An 11,009-nucleotide genomic window follows, 5' to 3' on the forward strand; every position below is an offset into this window, starting at 1 on the left:
AATGAGGACAATGGAAGCAATCAAAATCAACAAAAGAGCAATGATATACAAGTGCTATAACAAGTCTCAGTTAGATTAACGCAGTACATGTAGCAAGGGTGTTTTTTTTTATTATATAATAAATAAAAAATAAAACCGATAGAATAGAAAAAGAATAGAGCAAGCTAGTGTTAGAGGCCTTTTTTTTTGCTTTTGTTAATAGTATAATAAATAAAAAGTTATTTTTTATTTTTTTTAAAGAACAGAACTATAATAGAGTGCTAGAGTTAGAGGGTCAAATAAAGATGTAAGAGACGTGATTTTAGCCGATTCTTGAAGATGGCTAAGGACTCAGCTGCTCGGATTGAGTTAGGCAGGTCATTCCACCAGGAGGGAACATTTAATTTAAAAGTCTGTGAAAGTGATTTTGTGCCTCTTTGGGATGACACAATAAACCGACGTTCACTTGCAGAACGCAAGCTTTTAGAGGGCACATAAGTCTGAAGTAATGAATTTAGGTAAAGGGGCGCAGAGCCAGTGGTGGTTTTGTGGGCAAACATTAATGCCTTGAATTTTATGCGAGCAGCTATTTGTAGACAGTGCAAATTGATAAACAGACCATAGTTAGCTAACAATAGTTTTGGGAAACGCACCCTACCGACAGCATATTTTTCAGACCATCTCAATCTGCGCTTTGTCACTTTTAAGAAATACAGCCAAAACATAATTTAAATATATGCTACATATGTGTTGTAAACAGTCAAACTCAAAAGCAAACTCAAAAAAATAAGTCTGAAGAAATTAATTTAGGTAAAGGGGTGCAGAGCCAGTGGTGATTTATTAATATTAATTTTTCTTTAAATGTGTTATATGTTCACACATGTTTTTTTTTTTCTTTAAATGTGACGTGAATGCATTTTCTTGGATCGAAATATATGGAGGGTAAAATATATTTGTATTTGTATTTTTTTTTTTTTTTTAAGCATTTAAAAATATATTAAACCCTCCATATATTTCGATATATATATATAAAAATAATGCCCAAAAATATATTGGTAGAAAATATGAACGTAGATATATTTTAGAACATATCTTACAAAAAAAAAAAAAAAAACATTTTCTATGTTTATTTAATCGTATATTTAAAAATAAATGTGAAATATATATATTTTTTTTATTTATTTATTTAGTTTTTATTTTTTTTTACCATATGGTAAAAAAAAATACATATAACTGAGATTGTGAACCTTCAGTGTCGCTTTTGCGTTTCTTTACACAATTTTTTTCTCCTCTTTTCCAGAGTTTTTTTTTTTTTTATGTTAGGACATGGATGTGTACTGTGGTGTTCAGGACAAAACCTGCATACCGACTTGCAGTTATCACATTTATTTCTGCTGTGTGATAGGCTGTTAGATTAATCTGTATCGAGTAAAAATGACAAGAGTTTATCACCATTATTGACATAAATTTTATCGCAATCTCAATATGATATTTTTATTGCCCAGCCTTAGTGGATGCAGTTTTGTAATTATCATTCTATCTTGGTGTGAACAGTCCTGCACTTGTGGTCACTGTAATGAATCCACTTATGTTGCTCATTAAAAAAGATTTTCCCAAATGGTTAAATGATCACTTTTCTCATCTATTTTCATATGTATCATTATAACTGCATGAAAAGGTGCTGAACATGGTGAATTTGGATATAATAACTGGTATTTCAGAGGCGAATTCTTCTTAGACTGCATTTCTCACTGACCCTAAAGTTCTGAGCCTAGACACTGATTAATGACACTGATGAATCATCAGGTACAATCCAATATCTGCTGTCCGAGGAGTGTCACCTCAAACTTTGAGTCACACTCAGGATGTGGCGTCCCGGTGCAACATTCCCTGCCAGCAAGCTAAAACACTGAGACTGAAAAACACAAACCTTGACTTTGGGAGGGTTCATCCAGTGATGTCTCATAATGCTGCTGGCCGTCATGTTGTTCGGCAGAATGACCACATCATTGTTACTGTCCCTGCATGACAACTCACACTCCTCTCCTGAGAAACACAGACAGAGAAAATAAGTTCATCTCTAAGGCCATTACAGAAAATGAAACTTCGGTAAAGTTTAATGGACACTTCCTCCAGTTTAAACATGTTGAGGTCTTAACATCATAGCGCATCTTCTGATGAAGTGTTTGTAAAGTATTAAGCACTGTGTCTAATGGTGCTTTTCCACTGCATGGTACGGCACGGTACGGCTCGGTACGGTTCACTTTTGGGGGGTTTTCTAATACATTACTGTGACAGTATAGTGTTTATAAGAGTTTGCAGCATCAGTTTTAGGGTAAATGTCACATCATGTCACATTTCAATGCAAAATAAAAAAAAAATCTATTTTGCATAGAAAAAATTAAGCCTGTTTTAAGAACCATTGGGATTTGCATTATACAGTACATGACAGTGCAAATAATCATCATAATATGTCAATACTATCATTTAAATTTTAGTAAAAACACTAATATTGTAATATTGTGAAATATTAGTACAATTCAAAGTAGCTGTTGCGTATCTGAAAATATGTTAAAATGCAATTTATTGCTGTGATGCAAAGCTGAATTTTCAGCATAATTACTCCAGTCTTCAGTGTCACATGATCCTTCAGAAATCATTCTAATATGCTGATTTGCTGCTCAAAAACATTTTTTTTGTATTATTATTATCAATGAAAAAAACAGTTGTGCTGCTTCATATTTTTGTGGAAACCGTGATAATTTTTTTCAGAATTCTTTGATGAATAGAAAGAAAATCATGTATTTGAAATATTTTGTAACATTATAAATGTATTTACTTTCACTTTGATCAATTTAATGCAAACTTGCTAAAGAAGCATTAATTTAACTTAAAAAAAATTAATAAAAAATCCTAGTGACCCAAACTTTTGAGTGATAACATTTCGTTCTTTCTTTTTCTCTTTCTTTCTTTCTTTCTTTCTTTCTTTGGGATCTCGTTTCGAGAGACCAATCTACTTTGAGTGTAAACTACACGAGCCAATGCACATTGGCATGCTATAATTGCATCCAGCTGCTGCTCGTCACAGCACGAGCATAAGTAGGCAGCAGCTGCAACGCATATTCAGGTTTTTGCTGAGGAGCCGAGCCAGTGACCCGGGCCCCCCGCGGTGGTACAGCGGCAGTGGCGACGGGACATGACATCTCCATTCCCTCCTTCAGGGAACGAGGGTTACATATGTAAACGAGACGTTCCCTTTCAGTCGGTCACTTCGAGTCACGTCGGTGACTAACGAATTGGGATCCCTACCAAAGCGCCACGGATGCTGCCCCTTCCAGCGCCCCTAGTAAGCCACCTGATTTCCCCCACGGCTACTGGGGTGGAAGATAGGACAGGGCTTACGTGGAGAGAGTCTATTACTGTTGTTCCACTAGACCCATATAGTAAGACCTATTGGATAACACTGGGAAAGCGTACCCTTTCCAGGGACGCTACGGAATCCACGTCCTGCCCGCAGGGAGGTATCATGTAGAGATTACACATATGGACTGGGCATTAAGGGCAGTACCACATATGGAATGTCTCTGAGGTGGCTCCGGCCCAGTTAGGAGGGAGACAACACCGGCAGGGACGGCAGAGCGGAGTCTGCCAAGGGAAAGACACAGGCTCACCAAGAGGGGAACTGTACCGTGGAAGAAAACACACATGGGATCACCGTGGGGATCACAACATATGGACACCTAGCCTAGCACAGGGGTCAACCAACAGGCATACTTACAAGTGGTAGGTCTGGCACTGGACGCTCCGCCAGGTCCGGCTGCCGAGGGTGACAGAGGTACTCCATAGGGTTTGCCTTGTGGGGAACTGAACTGAAGAGCAGAATAAGCGCACGTATCCGGTCCGCAGAGGGAAATGGAGCAGCAAGCGAGACACCGAGCAGTTCCTCTGGTTTTACTATCCAGTGGGACAACCTCTGCTTGGAGACAGCCTTTCCCTTCTGTTGGCCTCTGTAGCAGATGAAGAGCTGCTCTAAGGTCCTAAAGCTATGCGTATGGTCCACATATATGCATAAAGTGCGAATGGACAGAGCAAATCTAGTGGCTCTGCTGCCCGCTGGCAATAGAAGAGGGGGACGAGGCTGGCCAGGCACTGCGTGACACAACGTCATCTGTGCCCTCTTGGAATTCCAATGATAATGGAGACTGCTCTTTTTGTGCAGGTTTGGGTACCGCTGGCTGAAAGGAAACAAAAGATTCTCCACCCGACCCTGCTCCGGGGGAGGGAGTGGTGCAGTCACCATCTCCCGAAGAGCTGTCCCCTCCATCTCTGGGTTGCCCGTCTCAGAGCCGCTTGCATTTACGCTTACCGTCTGGTTTGGCAGGGGCCTGGAAGGGTGGTGCCGCACCCTTGCGACCAGCTCCCCACTGTGACCTCGGTGGATGCTGCTACTGAGGCTGAGCAGGGGCGGAGGAAGCTACGGAGAAAGCTGCTTAATAGCCTCCATCTGCTTTTGGGCAGCCTAGAACTGTTGGGCAAAACTCTCGACTGCATTGCCAAATAGGCCGGCCTGGGAGATAGGGGAGTCGAGAAAATGATATTTGTCCGTCTCCTACATATCCGCCAGGTTTAGCCAGAGATGGTGTTCCTGGACCACCAACGTGGCCATCGTCTGACCCAGGGAGCGCGCAGTGACTTTCGTCGCTATCAAGGCGATGTCTGTCGCTGTGCGCAGCTCCTGCATCAGCCCTGGGTCAGAACTACCCTCATGCAACTCCTTTAGTCCCTTGGCCTGGTATACCTGCAGGTGTGCCATTGCTTGCAGGGCGGATGCAGCCTGTCCAGCGGCTCCGTAAGCCTTGGCCGTAAGAACGGACGAGAACTTACAGGCCTTGGATGGGAGACGCGGGTTACCCCTCCAGGTGGAAGCGCTCCTTAGACACAATTGCATCGCAACCGCGCGCTCCACCGGGGGTATTCCCGCGTATCCCCTGTCCACCCCACCATCGAGGGTAGTGAGGGAGGAAGAGGCACCAAATCGGTTTCGGGCTGAGAACCAGCCCTGGCCGCCCCAAGATAACAACCATCTAACCTCGACAGTTTGGGACACGGTGGCTGTTTCCACTCAAGCCCGACCACATCTGCAGCCTGGGAAAGCATATCCGTCAATTCTGGGTCAGGCTCGGGCAATGCTACTCTCCCCGAAGGGGGCAACACAGCCAAGTCCTCATCCCCACACTCCAGCTCACCCTCTGATGCCACAATCCACATCTGGTCATCCGGAGGAGCACCGAATGAAATGGCCGGCCCCCCATGAGAATGGTCGACACACTCACCCAGAAGCTCCACAGCGTGTGGTGTGCTAGAGGAGTGGGGGGCCCATGGAGATTTACTCGGCAGGTTTGCCCCCACTGTAATCCTCAGGTTACCCTGCCTATTCACCGAAGTAGCCCTCTTCTGTGGAATAGAAGAGGAACTAGATTGGGGCATAGGTAAGGGGACTCCACCCCTCTAAAGGTATCGGAGTATCAACCGCAACGCCGGGATGGTCATGCCGCCACAATGACAGCATGACTCATCCACGAAGGCTGCTTCAGCGTGCTTAATGCCCAAACACGCGATGCAACGATCGTGACTGTCATCCGGCGCCAGGTAACGACCGCACCCAGAAACGCACGGGTGAAATGGCATCTTTAGAAAGACGCACCATCGTCTTTACAAAGACGCACCCGTGAATGCTCTTTAAGGGAAATTTGCTCTTTAGTGCTGAAGCGCACAGGGGAACCACCGCTGCCACGCCGTCACACCAACACTCTGAGAAGCTCCTCCCTGAGCACTCGTAGCTCGTCATTCTCTCATGAAGACGACAGCTAGAGCAGAACAGTCAACAACTGCTCGGCTCCGAAACGAAAAGCTGAATATGCGTGGCACCTGCTGCCTACTTATGCTCGTGCTGTGACGAGCAGCAGCTGGATGCAATTATCGCATGCCAATTTGCATTGGCTCGTTTAGTTTACACTAGTAGATTGGTCTCTTGAAGTGAGATCCTAATTCGTCGGTCACTGACGTGACTCAGAGTGACTGACTGAAAGGGAACAGTGGTTCTCAACTGAAGAAAAGGGTTACAACCACTAGTATAAACAATTCCATTATGAATTTATGAAACTTTACAGATCAATATGAACTGTTCTGATGATATACTGTTATGCAGGAAGAATTCGCACCTATGCTGTGGCCCTTCTTGCAGTTGACGCGGATGCTGGGATGCAGTTTCTGAGGTAGAGAGCATTGACCCTTCAGCTCAGGGCATAAGCGGAAGCTTCCGGTCCAGTTCCCGTCCTTTCTGCAGCGGATGACATTGGTGCCGAGCCCCTGTAGAGACGTCACAGCATTCACTACAACACTCTAAACTCACAGCCAGCAGAAAGAACAGACAAAGCATGCATGCTTACTGCAGCATCTATAAATACCAAATGAAAGAGTTATTTGTTTTATCGCAATTTACACTAGGTCATGTCTTTATACAATACAGATTGTTTCAAAGCAGCTTCACAGTAATAAACAAGAAAATAACAGTAATAATGTAATGGAATAAATATGATTTCAGCTGTACAGAAGCTGTAAAAAAAAAGTTAGCATAACGTCTAAAGCAGTGATGGGCAAACTTGGCCCTTCCAGGCCACTTTCCTGCAGAGATTTGATCCAACCCTGATACGACTCACCTGCCTGTAGCTTTCTAGTAGTCTTGAAGACAATGATTAGCTGGTTCAGGTGTGTTTGATTAGTGTTGGAGCTAACCTCTGAAGGAAAGTGACCTGGAAGGGCCAAGTTTGCCCATCCCTGGTCTAAAGGGTACTATCGAAAGTAACCTGTTTGCACGGTGGTTGTCTCAATGTGTTGTTGGCCCCATTGCAGTGGATCCAGCAGGTGCTGTCAAATCTGAAGCCGTCTGTGCACTGGTACATGCCATAGAAGACGGCTGGAGGAGGTGGACAAGTTACCGGCTCACAAGAACCCTCTAACCAGCGGCCGTCTTCTGTGCACTGACGCTTGAAGGCTCTCCTGCAGGAACAGAGATGTGTCTTATGCTGTAATAGCATTCATGTCAAATCTCATTTTGATGGTAAAAGACAACTCCATTTTCATAAGTGGCATTTTACCACATGCTGTGTGGTTGTTGTTGTCTTTTGTGGATGATATGTATGTTTGCACACCTCTTTGGCTTATTGGCCACATGGTATCCCGGTTTGCATTTGTATTTGCAGAGGGTGCCCACTTTAAGACCCGTCTCATTGCAGCGTTTGGTCTGAAGCACGGCATTGGGCACAGGAGGAGGCACGGGACAGCGGAGCTCACACAAAGCCTCCGGGAATGACCACAGACCATCCTCCATACAGGTCAGAGTGTTATTTGTGCCTTCAAATGAGCGACAGACAAAACAAATCAAATAAACACACATGAATACATATGCATTTTGGAACAGTAAGATAAATACATTGATTGATTGATTGATTTATATTTTTGAAAAAACAACAACAAAAAAAACATTTTCTTCAGCAAGGATGCATTAATTTGATCAAAAGTGATAGTAAAGACATGTATAATGTAACAAAAAAAAATACTTAAAGTAAATACTGTTGTACTTTCTATTTATTAAAGAATCCTGAAAATAAAATGTATTACGGTTTCCGCAAAAATGTGAAGCAGCAAAAATGTTTTCAACAATGATAATAATCAGAAACTTTTCTTGTGCAGCAAATCAGCACATTAGAATGACCTCTGAAGGATCATGTGACACTGAAGACTGGAGTAATGATAACATCACATGAATAACTTATATTTTAAATTCTATTCAGATAGAAAAAGCTATTTTGTATTTGTAATACTTTTTCAAAATATTACAGTATTTTTTACTGTAGTATAATAAGTGCAGTCTTCATAAGACGAAGATACTTCTTTCAAAAACATTGTTTAACTTTTAAACAATTATGTATATCACGATGTGATTTTCTTTCTCAGTATATTTGTCTTGTTTTACAGTACAAATATCTAAACATTCTTAAATCAAGATGCATTTACTTTGAAAGCAAAGTGATATAGATATTAAGTCTTGTTTTCTCAAAAATGATAAAAAAATGAACATTACAAATTAGAAAGTATTTACTGACTGCCATGTCATCGCTTCTGTTAAAATGTACAAAAATGCATTTGATTACTATCAGAATTAGACTGAGAATAGTTAACCTTTCTATGAAGAATAAAAAAAGAGTGTTATAAAATGAATAGCTCCTGTAAATTCTGATTGGATGAGTCACTTATCAAACCACTGAAACATACCTGTGACCGCACATGACTGAATTCCATGTTAAAGGGCTATGTTGCAACTGCAAACAGCTGCAAATCACAAATTAAGCGGCATAATATTCCAAGCAATAATCAGATTGTTTGTTTTGATTATTACAATACAAGCTGCAGTATTATTATTATTATGATTATTATTATTATTGGGGTTTTTTTTTAGTTCTAATCATTGCAATAAGCATTTTATACTACATGCTGAATTTTCAGAATGCTGAGAAAGAAAATCCGCCAAGACCCTAGATGACCTACTTTACCAGGTAATCTTATTGTTCTCTTTACTGCATCAAAGTTCAGTCAGAGTTTTTCCAGTGTTTCTCACCCACGAGCTGTGCAGGATCCTTGCACTGGAACGTGCTCTTCTTGCCATAGGTGGTGCCTTCTGGGAAATCAAATTGGGCAGGATGCACATGGTACTTATCTGGAAGCCCACAGTCAACTGGCTCACACGATACTTGCTTGTTCCATTTCCTATCAGCACAGGTGATGGTCACGGTTGAGTCCGTCTACAGAGAAATGACGTCAGATTTCAAATGAGTTCAGTGCTGCTGACCACTTCGTACACAAGGCTGATACCACAGTAAAGAATACATGTGTTCCTCTCATGGGCCTGAAAGCAGCACTACTAACTAGTGCTTTGGTATTTTGCATGAGGAATGAAGTGCCATTTAGTAGTGCATGGTACTGTTTCATGAAAAAGGCACAAAATGCCCTTTGCAAGTGATCCATCTGATCACACAGATAGAACAATTTCACACTTATCATTTACTCTGAAATGTTCTGCAGATATCAAGGCAGCAACAATCATCCAAAAATGACATTTGAATGCTATAGAACCATTATATTAAAACTCATTTAGAAATCATATTTGATATGCACATTTTTGAGGCCTCTAAATGATCAACATGATGAAACTTTGTTAAAAAAAATATGTTGCACATAATCTTCTACATGCCCTCTGTCATTTGATTGATAGTTTATACTTTTTAGCAAGTAAAATGCCTTTAAGTATAATTGTACATGTCCACCTTCAGCTCGTGCTTCACGTGTATTTTTGCTGTGAAATCTTTACTGAGTTTTATCAAGTAAACATGAGAATAAACATGATAATTGTTCCCTAACACCAGACTCAGCTGGCAATCAATTGAGAGTTGAGTCTCCTCAAGGAGCCCTATTTGTGTGGTGCAATGAGCTGCTGCCTATGTAGAGTGTTGCAAATAAGACGACTCATTTTAGTTAGGATGCTGCCTATGTAGAGAGCAAAGCACACTGGTTTGTTTTAAGCAGAGCTAGTGAGTAGGGAGTACAATCCAAAGGCAAAACATATTCATCTTTCTTTAAAGATCCACGTGATGCACAGTGTTTTGATAATAAGAAGACAATGTGTGTAGTTTGGACACTGCTGTGCAAAAATGTTGGCACATTCTCCTGATCAAAAAACTCTGTTATTCCAAAAATGCCCCAAAACGGCCTGACATCTGGTTACAGCGCCTGAAACATCTTTGACCCAGGATTTTGTCGTTATGCCTAATATCACAAATTAACCGCATAATGTGATTTTTTAAATACCTAATCTGGTATAAATAAATAAATAAATAGTTCCTGGTAGCTTTTATTTTTGTAAATAAGTACTGTGAAAGGAAATTTTGACTAAAAGGAAAATGTGTCAAAAAACTGAAAAAAAAAATCATCTTCTGACCATCATTTTCATTAGGTGCACCATGATAATCCTATATTATGTTATATTAAAACAAAAAAACATAAAATATAATATCTGTAAATGGGAAACCTGTTTCTTAACTTATTTCCACAGGGGTATTTCTTCATTTCTTACTTGATGGCAATTTTATAACTACCTTAACTCATATAACAACTTCAAGGTTGAAGCTGCAGTGTCATGGAATGGCAGTTTGTTGCTTATGCTGATGAAAGAATTTGCGAATGCATATTCATCAGAATCCAGTCAACAACTCAGAACACTGAAAAACTCTGGAGTTCTTCGAGGTGACAAATCAAAACGCTTCTGATTGGATATTGCATTCATAAGCTCAACAGAAACGTGTGATTCGTTATAATCAGAGGCGGACAGTAACTAAGTACATGTACTTGAGTATTGTACTTAAGTACACTTTTTGAGTATCTGTACTTTACTTGAGTATTATTTTTTCTGGGAACCTATGACTTTAACTTCATTACATTTGAAAGACAAATATTGTACTTTTCACTCCTCTACATTTCTATCAAGGTCCTCGAAGTAGAAAGGTGTTACTATGTAGCAGCTTTGAAAGTCAGTAGGTGATTTTTTTCTTCTCTAAAACGTGACTTTCTTTTTTTCAGACAGTTTATCAGTAATCACTCTTGTGGGGCTACATGAAGAGATTTCCCAGCATTTTTTGAACACTGACCAGTTGCAAATGTGATATTTATTTACAACAATTCAATAATAAGAAGTTAATATTGTGGTATATATTAGACACAATATTGTCGTGCAGATATGTTATTTACAAAGTGTGCAGTTTAATATAAATATTATGAAAGATTAATTGTTCAGGCTGAATATAAACTATAGACGGGAAAAAACTGTTCTTGTGCCTGGCTGTTCTGGTGGTCAGTGGTCTGTAGCACCAACCAGAAGGCAACAGTTCGAAGAGAGAGTGGGCTGGGTGTGAGGGGTC

The 11,009-nt window shown here is 40.8% G+C and overlaps 1 protein-coding gene across 2 annotated transcripts in view; it reads right to left on the reverse strand.

Annotated features, from left to right (window-relative positions):
- The window catches only part of LOC107675511 (pappalysin-1-like), a 149,874-nt gene that overhangs the window by 29,774 nt on the left and 109,091 nt on the right, over positions 1 to 11,009 (reverse strand). For both annotated transcript variants that reach the window (XM_016469895.1, XM_016469896.1), the window contains 5 exons: positions 8,657 to 8,840; positions 7,191 to 7,392; positions 6,846 to 7,038; positions 6,201 to 6,348; positions 1,910 to 2,025 (listed from right to left, as the gene is read on the reverse strand). In XM_016469895.1, coding sequence (XP_016325381.1) covers positions 1,910 to 2,025; positions 6,201 to 6,348; positions 6,846 to 7,038; positions 7,191 to 7,392; positions 8,657 to 8,840 — 843 coding nt within the window. The remainder of the gene's footprint in view (positions 1 to 1,909; positions 2,026 to 6,200; positions 6,349 to 6,845; positions 7,039 to 7,190; positions 7,393 to 8,656; positions 8,841 to 11,009) is intronic.

The sequence above is a fragment of the Sinocyclocheilus anshuiensis genome, unplaced genomic scaffold, assembly GCF_001515605.1.
Source record: "Sinocyclocheilus anshuiensis isolate Anshui unplaced genomic scaffold, SAMN03320099.WGS_v1.1 scaffold1604, whole genome shotgun sequence".
Classification (NCBI taxonomy): Eukaryota; Metazoa; Chordata; class Actinopteri; order Cypriniformes; family Cyprinidae; genus Sinocyclocheilus; species Sinocyclocheilus anshuiensis.